At 35.4% G+C, this 20,944-nt stretch overlaps 1 protein-coding gene across 3 annotated transcripts; it reads left to right on the top strand.

Moving 5' to 3' along the window:
* The first annotated feature begins 605 nt into the window (after nucleotides 1–605).
* On the top strand, nucleotides 606–12,054 carry LOC149823185 (serrate RNA effector molecule-like). 3 transcript variants are annotated; one of them, XM_090018706.1, is made up of 13 exons: nucleotides 606–704; nucleotides 819–1,160; nucleotides 3,505–3,605; nucleotides 3,781–3,835; nucleotides 8,162–8,236; nucleotides 8,386–8,460; nucleotides 8,543–8,590; nucleotides 9,028–9,096; nucleotides 9,189–9,995; nucleotides 10,091–10,139; nucleotides 11,142–11,422; nucleotides 11,519–11,713; nucleotides 11,832–12,054. In XM_090018706.1, exons 2-13 carry the CDS (start codon nucleotides 841–843, stop codon nucleotides 11,890–11,892), a joined length of 2,136 nt encoding a protein of 711 aa, XP_089874832.1. In that variant the 5' UTR covers nucleotides 606–704; nucleotides 819–840; the 3' UTR covers nucleotides 11,893–12,054. The 3 variants fall into 3 exon arrangements, with proteins under 3 accessions (XP_089874832.1, XP_089874833.1, XP_089874834.1); XM_090018707.1 differs by having other exon boundaries at nucleotides 610–733; XM_090018708.1 differs by having other exon boundaries at nucleotides 610–1,160; nucleotides 11,142–11,323.
* Nucleotides 12,055–20,944: the final 8,890 nt, after the last annotated feature.

The raw sequence follows: 20,944 nt of genomic DNA on the forward strand, positions 1-20,944 counted from the left end.
TTTTGGATTCGACTCCCGAATGTATTTATCCCATGTGATATGAAATCATGGGATTCCGGATCAGACAATGTGATTCAAACTCGCATGAAAAGTGAATAAAACGACCCCAAACCTGACGTTGAATGGAGTAGGGATAGAATCCGATTAGTCAGATTTGGTAGCCAAATTTCTCAGATTCAGGTTCAGTATTGTGTTTTGCATCAAACCCGAATCATATCGGGTTTTAAGTTAATCGGATTCAGATTCATTTTATCTGATTCCATCAGACTCCAAATCCGAATCTGAATATGAATCCAATTAGGTCAAAGCCGACTGAGTCGGACCCGGTAATGCCTAGATCAGACCCGAGTTCGGCCCCGTTTACACCCCTCGTAGGGATGTCAACTCACTGGTCATGTTTCGTTCGCATATCCCACCACCCAATTACCATTTCCCGGATTCAATTAAACTTTCCAACTCCGATCAGTTAAATGGATCAGATTCATTTGTAGGGTTCTCCCAACCCGTATCCGAATTCCGATTAATTCAGATCCGTTTGTATCAGATTCAATACTCCCTACATCCGACCCGAACTTGAAAGGCCATTTATGTCATTTTGGGTGTGTGGTCGAGAGAGAGAGAGAGAAAAGAAGAAGAAGAAGAAGAAGAAGAGGGAAGGCATCCGAAACCCTAGCGAAGGAAGCGTTCTTATCATTTTGATCGAAGTAGGGAACTCGCAGCGTCGGCCTTTATGGTTCATTCCCCTCATCGATTTCTCTCCTTTCGATCTCCGATTTTCGTCTTCTTTCTGGATTTGTAAACTATTGCTGCGCGTCCAGATATTCTGTAGAAGTTGTTTCAATGGCGAAGGTGATGGAAATGACTCCCGAAATCCTAGATCAGAGGCCGGAGCGGCAGCCGGAGCGGAGGGAGAAGACTTCGGAAGAGCCTCCGAGGAAGAGGGATAGGGACTCCAGGGAGAGGAGGGATGAGCGGGACGAACGCTTCCCTAACCGGCGAGGTGATCACTATGAGCGGAGCCGGTCGCCGTCGGCGGCTGCCGGTGCCTCGACGAGGGACCGGGATCGGGAGTACAGGCCGTTTAAGCGGACGCGGAGGGATGATGGATACGATCATCGCCGGAGTAGCCCTAGGGGAGGTTTTGGTGCTGATGACCGTAGGTAAGATTTTTCTCGAATTCGTCTGTTTGATTAAAGATTTATGCCTGATTTCATGTCGATCAATGCCGCGATAGCTTGCAAAGTGATGTTCCTCTGATTTCCTTTTGTTTATTGATCCTGTTTTTGCAGGTTATGGCATATTGTTTACATTTCGTTTACGTTAGGCATTCACATTTATTTATTTATTCTGGTTTTATCGAGACGCGGATATCTGTGAGCATCATAATATGGACATATACGATATAAAATTGGGAAGCTGGTTGCTTTATCTTCACTGTTAGAAACGTATAAGATATAAAACTAGGCAGTGGAATTTGGCCACCCCCATTTTACTTTTTTTTTTAGATAATAACGCTTTCCATGTTTGACCTGGTTTGTGGACGAACCTACTGATGCTGGCTCTAGCCCAATTGAATCAAAGCATTTGATTGAAATCTGTGATGGCTTACACTTTAAAAAAAAAATAGCTGAAGATTTTGCAACATTCAGTTTCCAATCCTGTTGGTACCCACCATTCATCTTTGTCTCCCACTGACTAAAAAAAAATCTGGCAGCACACAGGAATAAGCACTTTGAAGCGTTGCACTGTACTTGTTCTATGAGGGCTTAATTAGAACAGTACCCTTTTTCTTGTGGAGTAGCAAACTGTTGAGAAAAAAAGAGAGAAAATGGGGCATTTTCAAGTCATATGTCGAGTTACAATTGTAAATACTACTATTGAATCCATTTTTAGTGATGCATAGTTTCTTTGTGGTAAGTTAAAAGGCTTAGGAAATGGAAATGCATGGACCAATAATTTAAGAATTGCCAAAGAAACAACATCCTGGGAAGAAAAGACAAACAAGTTTCAAGAAATAGAGTAATCCTTGGCAATGGCCTATTTGTGCCTATGTAGGCATTTGGCATACCCATGTGGTCTGTCAAGAGAAAAAAGGAAAATAAACAAGTAAATAGCAAATAATGTGGATGAAAGGATATCATTATACGTAGAGAAATGAATTGATGTAGAAATAACAAGGATCAGTGTGCTTTGTTGACGAGTTTCTACTCCCATCTATCTAAATTTTCTATGGATACCAAGGCCGTGTAAATTGTTGCTTTTATATAGGTATTCATGGTCTTGCTGTTAGCTTTATTGCTAGCAGTGAGCTGATTATTTGGAATAACCAGAAGAAGAAAGAAAACATTTTTGCCAGTTTTAGTGCAAAAGCCTTGTTTGAGTGATAGCTTATACAATTTGTGAACTATAGTGATCCAAGACGCTGGTTGTTGCTTGTAGACATAGAGTTGGACATAAGGGGCCTACAAAAAAGTTTGGATGATCAGACAGCCATATATATATATATTACTTGTGGAGGGTTTCATATAACTGGCGTGGGATTTTTTATTTTTATTACTATTATTTTTTTGAGAGATCTTGGTATGTTTTCATCAAATTGCATGGACCAAGCAAGTTGAAGGATAGGACATCACAGAAAAAAATGGTATTCTACTCTTCTTGAGGGAAGTAAAGTGATCGCCAACTTCTGATGCATAGGGGTATGTGTAATTGGTAGATGTTGGTGTATCTGTAAGACGGGATAGTTTTCCATGGCTGACATTGTAACCTAATTCTTTGAAAGTCTAGATAATATTTGTTTACTAAGGTGTCCGCTAATGTTTTCTTTATCATCACCTATGTCACAGGGACTCGGCCAACTAGGTGTCGCACCCGTGTCGATGCGACGCAGTGCGGGTGCGGCACCCGGTGTGGTCAACCTGACCCTGGGTGCGGTCAATGCACCCGGGGTCATTTATGCCCAACTTTTAGACTATATATATATATATATATATATATATATATATATATATATATATATATATATATATATATATATATATATTTTATTTTATTTTTTTTGCCGCACCCCCGCACCCGCACCCATGTGACATAGATCATCACCTATTTATTCTCTCCATATGGAATAGTTTTTACATGCTAATGGATGTGCTGTACTCAGAATTGCCTTTCATGTCAACTTAAATGGCCTATCCTTATTTAAAGAATCTTGTGGTGGCAAGAGGTTTTGAATGCAACAGCTAAAGACTGCAGTAATCAAATCCTTTTATGGCTAGATCAACTTGCCTAGTCACTTCATGAATTCTGAGCACTGTTTAAGAACTGTGTTTTTTGCTAATTTTTTAATAAACTGTACACTGCTTTCAGTGAATGGTGGATTCTGCCTTCTGGTTGTTATTGTAATGGATGGGACAGTGTTTTGTATCCAGCATCAAGGATACATATCATGGCATACTCCTTTTTTTCCTTTTACACAAATTTAATTTATCTTGAATTTCATTGCAGGTTTGGTTATGATTATATGGGAGGTTATGATAGAGGTGCAGTGGGAGGAAGACCCAGGTATCATGATGAAAGGGCTCATGGACGACATGCAAATCGATCAGGTTATCAAGATAGTATAATCAATATTTAACCATATTGATGATTGTTCAAGTTGGATTGCTGTATCCAAAATTTGCAAATACATGTTTTGATTTTCTTGAACTAGTAATGTTAAGAATGGTTTTTGTTGTTGTTGTAAACATTTATTTATTTATTTATTGAATTACTTTTATGTAGATTGGTCTGATTCACACTTTGGTGACGGCTCAAACATTATGGGTGCTACACAGAGGTTTGGATTCCCTTGTTCTCCAATGGAATGGATAACATGTGCCAAGGTTGTAAGTATCGTATCGTTAACCGTATCAGTCGGGCCCAAAGTAACATCGTATCGTATCGTAAATTTTTAATAAATTTTTTTCAAAAAATCCAACAAAAATAAAGAAAAATCAGAAAAAATTAGAAAATTTTAAAAAAAATCATATCACATGAAACAAAGATGAATTGCATAAAATACAACCACATATGAAGCATTTATGTCTCTATAAGCCGCATAAAACATCATCAAACATCAACTAATATAGAATCATAGATAATACTGCATGCATATCTCACAAGAACAATGCAAAATATTAAATATCTTGCACTTAAGAACATATCACAAGACTCATACTTTTATACTACATAAACGAAAATATTATGACAATAGTTGCACTCGATTTTCAATCAGTTTTCACTCATTACTTGAGTGCCCCATTGTCATGCCAGATCATCTTTGTTGGAGGAGTGTGGAGCCTGATTTCTACCTTGATATAAATCTTTAATAATTTAATTTTTTGTGGATCCAACTTCGGGTAAATTGGTGGGGGGGGGGGGGGAGTTGTAGGTGGGCTGCGACCCTCGAAGCAAAATTTTTTTGGAGTAGCTTTGTAATTTTACTCATAATAAATATTTTTTACCTTAACCCATTTTCTTGAGTGAAAAAATGGTGAAAATGCATTTTTTTACCTTAACCCACTTCTTTGAGTGAAAAAACGGTGGAAATGCACTTCTAATGGCCTCTAGACTAATAGAGAGTATCTAAAACCCAAAATGAAAAAATAACTTTCGTTTTTTTTAAAGTGCACCGAAGGTGTACGATATACACTCGTACAATACGGCACAATACAAGGGTGTATCATACGATACACACTCGTATCGTGATATAAGTGTGTATCGTATCACAAAACCCAACAGTAACGATACGATACGATACTTACAACATTGTGACATGTGCTGGTCTAACTTGCAATATTTTTTTTCCATTCCCATCAGAATATTTCTTTCTGCTTCATTTCTTAAGACTATATCTTTTGTATCATAGTCTTTATTTTTGTCAAATTCACTGGGTGCTTTGAATTATAGTTAATTTCTTGCTTGGATGGAAATTTGACTTGTGCCCTGGTTTTTTTCCATGAAGGACGGGGAAACCACCCTCGGGATCAGAGACCTAGTTGCGCTGGCTAAGCCTGCTGTACTTACGGTTGCTTTCCCGATCGTGTAAACCCGTGGCACACCCCTTGCCCCCAGGGAGTTGCCCAGCTTTGGCTGAGCAATGGCTTATCCCTTGCCCTCATTAATGCAAGGGGTTTGACACTCATGGGAATGGAACCCTGACCACCTGTCTAGTGGCCAAGGCCCCCTCCACTGCAGCAAACCCCCTGGGGCTGACTCGTGCCCTGGTTATGTATGTGTTTTCTTTCAGAATTATTGTTAATTTACGTATCTGGTTATATATGTGTTTTCTTTCAGATTCAGGATTGCCTGCACAAATTTTATATTCACCTTTGGATATCTCAGGACATCATTGACAATTTTAACGTTTTCACATTTTGATAAACTATTGCATTTTTTGTTTGACCCTCTATGGAGTATCTTTTTTCTTTTCTTGTTTTTGTTTTCCTTTTTTTTCAGTTCTCAGTGGATTATTCAAGAAAATCAACAATTTTAAGAATGTTGTTGGCCAATATGCCTTTGAACTATATGGTTTTCTGTAATTGACTTTTCTTGTCTAAAAATCAGTGTCTTCATTTGAATTTGTCGATCTTAGGATTTCTGGCTTCAACCCATCAGCACCTGCCATAACTTCTATTTTTTGTTTTTTGGTTTCTGATTCACAGTGAATTCTCCCAAAATCCCTGAATACATGACCAGTCTAATTTATAATAAGAATGCCAGCACTTCGAATCTTCCATAAAATTTGATGTGGTGTCTGGAAGATTCATCATGTTCTGATGGCTAGCATTTTTCCAGGATAGGAATGCATAAAAAAATATTTCCCAACAGGGGATCTCCAACTGTTTTAGTATTTGGGCCCTTTTTAGTTGAGACTTGTTTTTTGATGATCTTAAGCTGGGTATTGAGTTATGTTTAATCTTTAGGTGTTTCAGTTATGGGCCTGGCAGGCTATCTGTATTCCGAGCTGATTTGCAACTCTGTTCCTTCTCTGATTTTAGTATCTCACTTGATGAGCTAAGGCTGAGATTAATTATAAAGTTCGTTGAGTGCCTTTTCATAGGTGTACTAGCCTTTACTTGTGCTACTCTGGGTGAATCACAAGATGCTTGATCTGGTGCTTGTTAAATATGCATCCTTGCTGCTTAAGGATAGCCTAGCATTTGCCTATCTTTTATAAATGGCTCAGTATTAGATCATTAATATCTTTCCCATGTCTACATACATGCCCCATCTTTAAGAATAATTGGTCATGCATAGGTTAAATTGCCCATTTCTATGTTGCAAGCAGACATGTTTTTGGGCAGGCTGGGCAAAGGTTCTCAAAGTCCAGCCTGTTAAGTAAATGACCCTGACAGGCATGGACCTAACCTTAAATTGGTCAGGCCCATAAACTCTGTCAGCCCACATTGTGGTAGGCTGGGCCTTTGGTTCATGGGTTGCAGATTGCATGTTGCCAAGTGCACAGAAAACCAGGTACATGAGGGTAGGATCTCTTGAATTATAGAGGATGAGCATATTTTACTCTGCATTGTAGGATACAGGTTGCTACTCAAAATAAATTGCAAGATAACTATGTCTTTTTCTGATTGCTCGGGCCCAGGCTTTGTACACTGGGCTTATAGACTTAGGCCTGGTCATCATAGTAAGGCCTATGTATTGGATTTGTTTTCAGCCTAGAACGGGATGCACTTTCTAGGCCTATTTTTGTAGGCTATCTTATATGCTGGAGCTGGACATACTATTATAACACTTGTTAAACCAAGGATTTATTTGAAACAGTTCAGAGTATTTCATGAAGTTCTTTGATGGAAGAAATTGAACACAATGCACTTTATTAATGATGTAAAAACTAAAAAAATTATTAGGCAGTGTTACTAGAACCATATGGGAATATATTCACTACTCTTTTATGATTGCTAATTCTAAAAACTCTGGCATTTGTTGGAAAGATGACCTTTTGCTGCCAATTTCCAATTTATCAGCTCATATGGATTTTGAGAAAACTTATTCTTCTGAATCAGTTTTTGATGATTAGTAGAGATCTTTGGCTACCATAATACATTAGTTTCCTGGTGCATATAATAGTAAATAAAGCTGCTGAATCAATTAATTTGTGGACCTTCATGGAAATTATATGCAGAGTTGTGACCTGTTTACAGAGCACTAGCTTAAAAATGGAGGGAGTTTTAGCAACATGAAGGGAAAAGGCTAGTAGCTCGCATGAAAGTCTGTCTTGTCAGTCAAACATTAGTGACTTGAGGAGGTTTTCGGTTATTATAGGAATGCCAAAAAATACCATCTAAATCTCACTGTAGCATATGATCTATGTCACAGGGACTCTTCAACTAGGTGCCGCACCCGCATCGCACCCGCACCCGATGCGGTCAACCTGACACTGGGTGCAGTCAACACATCCAGGGTCATTTATGTCCAACTTTTGGACTATATATATATATATATATATATACACACATATTTTTTTTTGCCGCACCCCCGTACCCGCACCCATGTGACAGCATATGATCTACCAAACACATTATCAGCTGGTTTAAGTTAAATTTCTACTTGCATAATATATGTTGCTCGTTTTCCACTTATAATTCAGTTGGTTGATGAAATCTCTGCATATGATTTCTATGTTGCATGCAGCGATTATTGAATTCATTGTGCTTCTTGAATGTTTAAAATAAGTAATGAAGTTTGGCTTGTGTACCACATGGAACGTGCTTTAATGGTTTATGGATTGAGAATTAGAATAAGGCAAGCAATACATGATAAATTTTCTAATCTGAATCTGTTGTACTTCTTTAGAGCTTGTTTAGTGTGAGGTAAAGTTTCTTTTTTTAATATTTCTTTTGCGATTGATGATGATTGATGAGCTTTTGTTTTTTTTCTTTTCCCCTCATATCTGAAGCCCTGTGTTTTCATGTTCTTCAGCTTTATTAGGGGAAAAGAAAAAAAAAGCTTGATGATGTATTGATAGGATCTTGTTCTCCTTATTGTTTATTGGGAAAGGTCGAGATCATATTTATGTTGGTTCACTTAGTAGAGATAGGTCTTTGCATTTTGGATTGCAAATTTGTTTTTATAGCATGCGATGTTAATTTAATGCCATTTTCAGGGAAGGTTTGATGTCTTATAAGCAGTTTATTCAAGAGCTTGAAGATGATATCCTACCTGCTGAAGCAGAGAGGAGGTATTGAGCCATTGATTACATTTTGCGTATATGGAATACTGTAATAACCTTTGTTATTATTATTGTTATTATTATTGTTATTATTATTATGATTATTTTCTAATTCTGCTATAGCAAAATTGATATAAAGATTTATTGTCATCAACTAGGTATGAAGAATACCGGTCAGAGTATATCTCAACTCAAAAGCGTTCATTTTTTTATGCTCACAAGGATGAAGAATGGTACTTCTTCATGCACCAGAGTAGCATTTTGTCCGTTGTATGCATTCTGCATTCTTATGTTTATTGTTTTGTCAAAATGTAGGTTGAGAGACAAATATCATCCAACAAACTTACTCACAGTTATTGAAAGGTCCGCTTTTCTTCTTATATTCTTGGAATGCTTTGTTTTAGGAACAATGGCTTTCTTGTCTCTTTTGTAACAGCATTTGGACATGATAATCTTAGGATTTAGTAAAAAAATGGACGAGTTTAAAACCTTTATGAAAAATTATTTATGGAGATGTGTTATGCTTATAATTTTTTTTAAGACCTTGAACTGTTATCTCCAGGTCTATTTTCTAGTAGAAAATTAATCTAATTGCAGCATTAAGCATCCTTGGTCAGCGTTCTGCTTCTGTTATGATGAAACCATATTGAGCTAAAGTTCAATACAAGTTATATTGGACTTTAGCTCAATATGTATATTATATAACACTTATGTGGCTTTTATTTTCCAATGACAAAATGTGTCAATTTTTTTTAAGTATTATGGTCTAGTTCTGAAAGTGTTTCATCTTTTGTTATCAGGAGAAATGAAAATGCAAGGGCTATTGCAAAGGAATTTTTGTTGGATTTGCAGAGTGGAACAGCGGACCTGTAAGACATCTACTTTGTCATTGGGCTTTTCATTTTTCAGGGTAAATTACCGCATTCCTACCTTTTCTGACTTTTTGTTGTTATTGTATCAGTGGTCCAGGTGTCACTGCTTTATCAAATAAATCTGGACCAGGAAGTGAGCCAAATTCAGAAGATGAAGCAGATGCCACTGGCAAAAGAAGGCGCCATGGTAGAGGTCCTGTCAAAGAAAATGAGCTTCTTTCAGCTGCCCCGAAGGCTCATCCAGTTAGTGCTGAACCAAGAAGAATTCAAACTGATGTTGAACAAGCACAGGCACTTGTACGGAAGCTTGATGCTGAAAAAGGAATCGAAGACAATGTCCTTAGTAGCGTGGATCAGGACAAGCTGGAAGTTGAAAAATCTCATGGTGGATCCATGGGACCTATTGTAATTATACGCGGTTTATCAACGGTCAAGGGCTTAGAAGGCATCGAGCTATTGGATACCCTTCTTACTTATATATGGAGAGTCCACGGTTTGGATTACTATGGTATGACTGAAACTAGTGAGCCTAAGTGCCTGCGGCATGTGAGGGCAGAGAGCAAAAGCTATAATGGAACAAATGCATCATCAGGGATAGAGTGGGAGAAGAAGCTTGACACTTTCTGGCAAGGAAGATTACAAGGGAATGATCCATTGGAAATAATGACAGCAAAAGATAAGATTGATGCTGCTACTATTGAAGCCTTGGATCCTTTCATCAGAAAAATCAGAGATGAGAAATATGGGTGGAAATATGGATGTGGAGCCAAAGGCTGCACCAAACTCTTCCATGCTGCAGAGTTTGTGCATAAGCATATAAAATTGAAGCACCCTGAGAATGTAATGGAACTCACTTCTAAAGTTCGTGAGGATCTCTATTTTCAGAACTACATGAAGTAAGTTGCTGTTTGAGTTTGTCCTCATTTAGTGTCTGTAAAGATCCATTGTCAAGTTTTAGGAGACTGAACGGTGACCGTGTTTGGCATTGCAGCGATCCCGATGCACCTGGTGGCGCGCCTGTTCTTCAACAATCTGAACCGGTAGGACGTATGATGAATATTATCTTGTCGTTCACAATTTGACACACTTTTAGCACATTTTTCATGTCCATATAGTCTGGATATTGGCAGTTTGTGCACATGCATGTTCTGATCAAAGTAATCAACTATGATTCTTCGTTGCTTCTGAGAAGGGGCAGTTTTCAGACTAGTGCATTTTTGCACTTACCTGGCTGTGGTGGCCATCTTATGAATATGCCAGCTCAGTAGCTCGCCATTGTCATACATGCGCCTTTCCAAATTCCAATGCTTGATGGATTTTTAGACTTCGTAATGAACCTTGAGTGTTGAATTTCTGTCTTCTAGTTCCAAATCTTTGATCATGGTGAATATATCTAGAAATTTTACAATGGCATTTTCCTCTTGCCTCAGATACGATACAGAAAGGTATCAAGGACTACAATTAATTGAATATTGTAAACAATTGATGACCGATTTTCATCTTTAACGAGTCATGTAGGAAGATTGTAATGGAACTTGGTGGCATGTTTTGTGAGAAACACATGCTAAAATAATGCTTTAGCACCTTGTATTAGTAACTAATGACATTAAGGTGTGGATTGTAGTGCTTCATTTTATTCCCATCTCTGACATTAGTTTTTTCAAACATTTGTACATTGCTTTTGTGGTAAAAGGTGCATATATATATATATATATATATATATATATATATATATATATATATATATATATATATATATATATATATATATATATATATATATATATATATATATATATAGAGAGAGAGAGAGAGAGAGAGAGAGAGAGAGAGAGAGAGGATTTTTTAAGATCAATTCCGTCCTTATTGTAAAAATTATTAGTTCATCTATTGATGTTAATTTGTTTTGTTCTGACCTATTCTTTGGCTATTTTGCTTATGTGGATTTCATTCATTCGGCATGACGATTAATGCAATAAACACTTTCAGCTCTCCTTTGCAAGTTATGATTTTGTTTTGCCTGTATGCCCCTGCTTCTGCAGAAAGACAAGCCACAAAGACGGAAGCCTGGTTTAGATGGGATGGGCCGTCCAAGAGATGATCGTGGCAGTAGGAAGGAACATGGCAGTGCTGATAGAAGAGAAAGGTACGATAGAGCTGAGAACTCGCCATCTCGTGATTATACGTCTGGTGGACCAGATGAGGGAAATCCTGATTCTCCACGGTATGATGCTTACGGGGGCCCTGGGATGCGCGGTTCCGCCCCCTTTAACTCTGATATGCTGCCCCCACCGTCTGTCTTAATGCCAGTACCGGGTGCTGGGTATGCTTGCTGTTTCTACTTTTTTGCATTTCTCTTTGTGAGGAGTATCCAAAATTTGTTTCTCATGCTAATCTCATGTATGGGACACTTTTGCAGACCTCTTGGTCCATTTGTTCCTGCCCCACCCGAAGTTGCTATGCGGATGTTGGGAGATCAAAGTGGTCCAGGTCCTTACGAAGGAAACGGTGGTCCACGAGGTAGGAAAGGGCGTTCAGGGCCCTCTGCTGTAGGTCCAGCTCCCATTATTGCTGTCCCTCCAGCTTTCAGGCAGGATCCTCGACGCATCAGGAGGTGAGTAGGGTGCCTTTAAGGCGGAAAATTTACCTGTTCCTTCTAGCTTGGTGTTAAGTTTTGGATTTTTTATGCACATAGGAAATTGTATAACCCATTTCTCTTCTTGTTGATGCAGTTACCAAGATCTTGATGCCCCGGAAGATGAAGTCACAGTGATCGATTACCGGAGTTTGTAGCTTTTTTGGATGTAGATCTCCAAAATTAGATTAGTGCAAAAGCTGGCAGAAATTCTCCAAAATAGATTATTCGTGATCTCCCCCTCAGTTATTCTGTTTGTATGATAGACGCTGTCGTGCAGCTGGGAAATATTTGAATGGAAGCATCCGTTTTTGCCCCTCTATTTTTATCACCTCAGAGACGCAAAACAATCAAACTTGCCTTTGGTGTCCCTGTTCCTTTGGGCCCTTTAGCAAGGTTCTTGAATTATTAATAAAGTTTATTTCTTTTAAGCCAATCTTCCTGGACATTGGGCCAGCCCAACCCAGAGCCATGCTGAAAACTAGGGGTGTAATGGGGCCGGGTGGTATCGGACCCAAATTTTAATCGGGTTTAAAAGTAAGACCCAAACCTGACCCAATCTTATTGGGGTTCAGGTACACCTAGAAATTATGGACCCATATGGGTTAACGGGTTTGGCTATGCATCAGGTTGAGTTTTTAATAGACCCATTTTGATTCATGTCGGGTTTGGGCATGTTTAAAAAAGTAGACCCATATAGGTTAACGGGTTCAGGTATTATCGTTTTGGGTTTCAGTTGGGGGTCTTCATAAGATTGGTATTCTAGACCTATAATTACTTGCCAATTAAAAAATATGTAAATTAATGACATCAAGTATTTATTAAAATTCATCCTTTTTTTACTATAAAAACTATTTATTAAAATTGCAAGCTAACAAATCTAAAGCTTAATAACTATCATAAACCTTATAAAAGCAGAAGCAAGGGCAGTTGAGGCAAAAAATGTGACTCTTTATAACTTTTTTCCTAAGTGACAAGTTTGTTATGTGTCTAAAGAATGAAAATATAAATTTGTTTGGGCATTGGTTGATTTTTTTTCAAAATAGAATGTTACATGGCAGCCATGTAAGTTTTGAAATTAAAAGTACATTGAATTAAACAGGGGTGTAACTAGCTCGGGTCTTATCAGACCCCCGATTCTCAATCAGGTCTAAAAGTAAGACCCAATTTAATTCCGGTTTGGGTTCAAGTATAGCTAGAAACAGTGGACCCATATGGGTTAACGGGTATATGTCGGGTTGGGTCTTTAATAGACCCATTTTGATTCGGGTCGGGTTCAGGTGACTTAAAACAGTAGACCCATAAAGGTTAACAGGTTCAGGTCTTAACGGGTTTGGGTTTCAACTCGAGTCTTGATATGATTGGCATTCTAGACCTAATTTCTCATTAATAAAAAATATGTAAATTAATAGAATAAAAAATGACTGTACTGTGTGAGAAAAATGAAATGTTTTTAGAAATGTCATACAATTTTCAAAATCCACCCCATGTGCAAATTCATAAATGCCTGACTTTGTAGGACCTTTCGCACACTCGAACCTCCTAAGGTTCATGTGATATATAGGTATGTTGTGTCGATCTTGCAACCTCTCATTAAAAAAATACATTTACACAATTATTTCATAGACCTCACGAAGTTCTCACAATCAAATTTGTGAACTTCCTGTAACTAAAATTTCCATACCTTCGCAAACATTGTGCGATTCACATATATAGGCGACATTCACGAGCTATCATGTGAATCTCCTTTTAGTAATTGATCTTCAATGAGGTCCATAAATGTGTACTTACATTCGTGAGCTACCATGTGAATCTCTTTTAAGCAACTGATCCTAAGGAGGTCCATAAATGTGTCCCTACATTCATGAGCTACCGTGTGAATCTCCTTTAAGCAACTGAACCTCAAGGAGGTCCATAAATGTGTACCTACATTCACGAGCTACCATGTGAATCTCCTTTAAGTAACTAAACCTCAAGGAGGCCCATAAATGTGTGACGACATTCGTATATTAATGTTTGCGAATGTTCTCGACCTTCGCACTCAGGTCGCTCTTTAAATAAGGTACTACCTCGCATATATAGTACAACATTCGTGAGCTACCATGCAAATCTCCTTTAAGTAAATGATCCGCAAAGAGGTTTGCAAATTTATGACGACATTCACATACAATTTTTGTGAATGTCCTTGACATTCACATTTTGTCATTATGAATTTGCTCTGTATAAGCAGAAGTTCTGACTCATTTACGGAGTTCTTGAACATTCACAAATTTGATGAATGACTTGCTTGCGAATTTCCTTAGCTTTTGCAAATGTTCGTATGAAAATTAAATGTGATGATCATCAATATAAAAATGATGGTTCACATTTCAGGGTTATTTTCACATAAACTAGGATTTTTTGTGGTCCCCAACGTTTGTATCCTGAGAAAAAATTTTGGTGATTTTTTTGACAAATATTTTCGGTGATTCGTCGGCAATGACACTTCATTGATGACTTTTTTGAATGATCGACAATGAGTTTTTTCAGTAAGCACATTTTTAATGGTTGAAGCCATTATTTTTTAAAATGGTATGAATAAGTAAATAACTAAAATATTGACGTGAGTCAATTATTTTGTAGAAGAATTACATAATTTTTAGGTTATCTTTACATGTTCAATAGTGTATTTCATTTTTTTCTTTGTTTAAATTATTTGCCAATGAGTGTCGATTTGTTGCTTTGTTTACTGAACGATTGCTATGCCTCTATCATCGAATTTAGTTGTTTATTTATTGCGTATCCCATATTGTAAACATGAGTGGAGAACACTTGCATTATTTTTTAGTTTTCTTTTTTGCATTTTCAATAGTGTATTTTGTTTATTTTTTGTAATGCTTTTTCAATAGCTTATTCATTTTCTCTATTGCTTACCTATTTACTCATATTTTTCATTTTGTAATTGTAGGAAATTTTGAACTTGTTTATTACAAAAAGAAGATTAAAGAGATTGTCACAGAGGGGCTCACACCCACACCATGTGCCACTGTTGGAATACAACAGGAAAAATAAAAGAAGAAAATGTACACATTGGGTGATACTTCCAATTATGAAGTATGAAGTAGGCTTGACAAGTACGTAGAGAGACCCTACTCCGTCGCCAAAAACCTGGGTGTCTAACATTTTTCACAAAAAAATGTAGCCTCAATAAGATTAAAATGAAACACAAAAATTTGCAATAACTAACACCTTTAATGTTGCCCAAATCTATTATTGAAGCTAAAAAAAGGTTAAAGAGTTTGTAGCCACATTCCCTACACCATGTGCTATTGTTGAAACACAACAGTAAAAACCAAAGAAGAAAAATCACACATCGGTTGATACTTGCTATTATAAAGTATGGAATAGGCTTGACAATTACATAGAAAGAGATCCAAAAGCCTAGGTGTCTGACATTTTTCACAAAAAATGCAACCTCAATAAGCTGAAACCCAAAAATCTGCTCTACAATAAGCAACAACTAACACCTTCAATATTGCCCAAATCTACGACTGAAGCTGAAAAAAATGTTGAGGAGTTTATAACCACATTCATGTCTCCTATCCTGAAAACATATGCAGTTGGTGGTGAAAAAGTTTGAGTCATTGGCTTAGTCTGATGTTGTTGCTAACCTTAATGCTTGACTAGAGGAAGCCGGAGACATGACTACCTGTAGTGGTAGTGGTGAGATGGATATAGAGAGTGCATAGAATAAAGGGGAAGGAACTGATAAAAGGGTGGAGGTACCTCAGCAAGAGGAGGATGCAAAGTTTGATGTTGAGGTGATGATGGAGAATAAAAAAAGTTGAAGATGCTGAGGTGGAGATTGATGTCTAGGGTGTAATGCTCTGATATTTTTAACCATTTGTAAAACACATACAAATTTAAACTTTTTCTTTTATTAAATAATCATCAGCTGAAACATTTTTTAACTTTGGTTCAAAACTTCATACGGGTTATATTTCACACAAACATGATTATATCAAATCTAAATACAGATAACATATATAACTCATTTAAAATACTTTAATTTTAAAAGAACAGAGTATTACAAAGCCAACACAATAGTCATGCTATAATAATTGGAGTACAACTAAATTCATATATTTACAAATAACTATTTCAACCAAATCATTTAATCATCACAATTAATATATTTAACCTATTCACAGTCAACAAGATTTATCGCATATTGAAACAAGTTTCCCGTTAGATTACCTAGTCTTGAAAACATACATCCTCACATGCTTGTCATTTCTGGACTACCTGATATTGAACCAATATACCCTCATAAAATTGTACTAGTCAAACAATTAGTATTGAACTTGTACACCCTCACACGCTCGTTTCTGCCGAACTACTGGTGTTGGACATGTACATCCTAATAGGCTCATCCTAGTTGAACTAACCAGTCTTGGATATGTAAAACCTCATAAGATCATCCTCTTGGCAACCGTTATTCAATGAGTTATTTTATCAAGTGAATTATACTGCATACATGCATTAAAACATTTGATCGCTCATAGGGTCGATGGTCACCAATTTGATCACAAGCATGTATACATTCAACATGCATCACATCATATATCATATCATATGGCATTTTAAGTCATACCATCATCATTTAGCATAACCAATAGGGTTCCATGAACCATAGCTCAATCATGTGCTTAAACATTTATCGCATGCATTCATAACTTCTCATCATGTGACATTTCAATCATATAGAAGCATCTTATCACATGTATTAATATCATAACATAGCCACCAGCACATCACATTTCATAATATTCATTTGTTCTTAAATTGAACCTCGAAGCATGCACAAAAAATCCAAACAATACACATTCAACATGTCGAACCAATTACATTTTACAACATGCATATATAATTCCAAATATGTGTATTTAATTTCAAACATATGTATTTCACAATACGAGACACCTAAACCTTAACACATGCGATTATACACCTATATTCATAAAACCACGCATGCAAACATATATATATATATATATTAATCATAAAACAATGCATGTGAATATCTATTTTACCTAATTTAAATCATGCACTAGAATCTCACAAATACTAAAGTTAGTATAAATTTATCCAACCTCGAAATCCATGCAATTTTACAAGGAGCAAAAAATACTAAAAATAATATAAACTTCTTCAATAGCAAGCTCCCACACTTGAGAACTACCTCAATTTTATGGATTTAAAAAGAGTCGAATTAGAGGTCACTCCCAAAATTGTGAAAAGAATGAGAGTGATAGAGAACATGAGAGTGAGAAAGAGAGTTAACAAGTGGTTGTGTTTATAGAGTGAAATACACAGTGGTGAGAGTGATATATAAGAGAGGTAGATGAGAGATTTAAGAGATTGTTTGGTGAAAAATTTAAAGAATTATGATAGAGTTTGTTGCGAGATTTAAGTGATTAGAAATAAGTGATGCGATAGTTTTGGGTCCTTGAATCCAAACCTAATCACCTATTTTATTTCCTAGACCTAAATAGAGATCTAAACATAATTCATTTTTATTTGGATTGGATCCACCAAGTGGATCCAATTCAAATCAACTGTGTCGATCCATTTGGATCTCTTAGATCCAAATAAGGATCCAAACACATCGGGTTAAAAAAAACTATTTCAGGTGGGTTGACTCGTGGATCCATTAAGATCCAAACCAAAATGACTTTTGGATATATTAAATCCGACATGTTCCAATTGAATATTCTAAATTCAAAATTTCGTAGGTGGGTTTTGATCGAATCTTTACTAAGATCCAAACCTAAATATCTCTTTCGATCTTGTAAATTCAAATCAATAGTTGGATAATTTAGATCCTCTCTCTTAAACTCTTAAATTCTTAAATTCTTAAATAAATTATTTAATTTATTAATTAAATATAATCGATAAATAATAGCTAATTAGTTAGCCCAAAAATGGTAAGTTAAACTAAATGTTAGAATAATTTATTTTTAAATGCTAATGGACATATACTTTCTTTATTTGTTATTTTGCATATATATGTTTGTAAGATATTTGCAATCATTATCAATTTTACATTAAATCATTTGAAGTATAATGTTAACTAGTTGGATTCTTGCAGTTCAATATTTAAAATATTACATATATGTGTGTCTAAAACATGCTTGTAAGATAACTATGTTGAGTATTACATTTCATTAATTAAATTATCATATATATATATATATATATATATATATATATATATATATATATATATATATATATATTTGTGTGTGTATGTATATTTGAAATATATTTTTTATAATAACTAGTTTGAATATATATCTTCATTAAATTGTCACACACACACACACACACACACACACACACATATATATATATATATATATATATATATATATATATATATATATATATATATATATATATTATGTGTATGTGTATGTGAAGAATGTTTTTAGAAAAATTAGTTTGATTATTGTAGTTTAATATTTAAAATGCTACATGTATGTGTGTCTGAAGCATGTTTGTAAGATAACTATATTGAGTATTTCAATTCATTAATTAAATTATCATATATATATTTATATATATTTGAGGCATGTTTTTGGGATAGTTAATTTAAATATATACATTCATTAAATTAGTATATATATATATATATATATATATATGTGTGTGTGTGTGTGTGTGAAGCATGTTTTTAGGATAACTAGTTTGATTTTTGCAATTGATTGATTATTTTTGCATGTATGTATAAAACATATTTTTAGGATAACTAGTTTGATTCTTGCAATTGATTAATTAGTTTATCATACATGTGTGAAATTTATTTTTAGAATAACTAAAATTATTCTTATAATTTCATCTTTAAAATGTTAGATTTGTCTTTGTAAGTATGTTTGTAATACAAGTTCTTTGAATATTGTAATTCAATGATTAATTTGTCATATGTGTGTTATTTTAAATGTAATATTATATTCAATAATTAAAATATGATATTTGACTTATTTCAACAAAATTAATTATGCTTGCAGAATTCACAACCCAAAGATTTAGAAGATCCAACATCTCGCATACACTAGTTCTACTGGTTTCAAGCATACGAGTGGTTCTTAACACTAACAGAGAAAATGAATGAATAATTGAATTAGATGCATTTTAAAAAATTCTGGGAGGTCACACCATGGAACATCATTCACAGTATCTTAGAATATTGTGCAATTTTGAAATTCGGTAACCAACACATTCCAGTTTGGAGATATTGAGATAACCATCATGTTGAAAAATGTGATACAATTTGTCAGATTTAAGTGCACATCGGTGAAGAAATTTCAAGCGCATGCGTGATCTTTATTTGATAGCGAAGGAGGATGTATTTGAAGGTAGTAGGCTACTAAAGTTATCATGATTGAAGAACCATTGACTCCAGCATGATGAGGACAATGAAGGAGAAGCTATTATGTGTTTGAGGGAAGGGTAGATAATGTAGTGAGAGCATTTTTGTTATACTTTTTTGGCCCATGCATATTCATCGACACTGGTGGAAAATCGATCCATGGATTGTACATGCAACTATTGCAAGATCTGAATTGCATCGATTAATACACATTAGGAGCAACTTCACTTGCACACCTATATGTAAGATTGAGTAACATGAGACGTAGAAAAAAAATATCATTGGCATGTTGGTGGTGTAAGAGTTACTTATTCTTTCATTATACATTAATTGTTGATTTATACTCAAACATTATTTAGCATTGTTGATGTAGTATATTGTATATTAATTTGTATTAATCTGTGTATTGACCCTTTCAGGTTTAGATATGAAGCACATATCCATTAAAAGTCTCTTAAGATGTGATTGTACCTTTGAATTTTTATGTGTTGCAATGTAGAGTCGATCACACAAATGAGAGGAGAATGATCGAAGAGCGTTGGCTCCTCAAATGAGAAGGGTCGGGCCCATGTCTAGGATTATACTAGATCAGATATGTTATTGATGCGATTAGAGAACACAGACAATCACAATAAAATCAATAAATAAGCAAATAAGTACAAGACAAGAGAATTTTATGTAGTTCAGCAAAATAACCTGCATATACGAGAAGAGTACCAAGAGTCTTTATTAATATAATCAATCATTGATACAAAAAGAGAATAAATAAAGCTACAAACAGAAACAACCATACCTGTTGTTCAACCCACCTAAATGATCGATGCATGCAACCCAAGATTTTCCTTTTCATCGCCAAGATAAATTGTCACCTTTTCTCTCACACTCCTCTCAAAACCTAAGAGAAGCCTCAAACACAATAAACCATCCAAAAAAGCAAAACCACAATCTTTCTCCATCAACCATCAAAGGCCAAAATCTCTAAACCTTAAAATGGCCATTTTTTTTCTCTCTCTCTCTCTTTTAATTTAACACCCAAATAACCCAATATAAAAACTTAACCACCAAAAAGAAAATGAAACCTCTCATACATTTTCTCAAGTCTTACATGAATTTTATTTTATATAGGTTATCATAAAAGACAAAGAAGAAAATTTCAAAAATGACTCTTATGTGGTACATATGGGTCTCACTTGGACCCATTCAAGCCACAATCAACATTCTCCATATTTGTTTGAATGCTCTCAAACTAACTCTCTTTAAATACCCCCTGTCCCTAGGTCTGAAGCAATCTAGCTCATAATAGTTATAGCACTACCAAATTCTTAACCCAAAAATATGTGTAATATTTTTTTTGTAATGGAGTAAACACCGAAAAACATTTATTTTAGTTTTAGGTTAACAAATCTTGGGCAGGTTACGGGTAGACATACATCCAAAAAGACTAGATCCAAATCCTATTAAACTTGGGTCCAAGCCTACATGTCGATTTCAATCACGAATTCGATATCGAAACAATCATTCATTCTCAAACCATGTTCAAACCTTAATTGAATTATAAGTATCAATGTATAGAATTGACATTCTCGAAAAACTAAAAGAAATTAAACATTCATCCTAATGACAAGTCTAGAAAAATGAAAACATAGCGATATGGTTATTTGACTCCATCACCCCATCCAGCCATATCGCCCCCAATATCTACTCATCACCTAAAAATGTTAAAATATAAGACGTAGGTTAACAATAACCTCATATCATTGTACAGAATTAAAATATACACAATGAGCGTACATCCATTC

This window comes from Nuphar pumila, chromosome 10, assembly GCF_984573655.1.
Source record: "Nuphar pumila chromosome 10, dmNupPumi1.hap1.1, whole genome shotgun sequence".
NCBI lineage: Eukaryota > Viridiplantae > Streptophyta > Magnoliopsida > Nymphaeales > Nymphaeaceae > Nuphar > Nuphar pumila.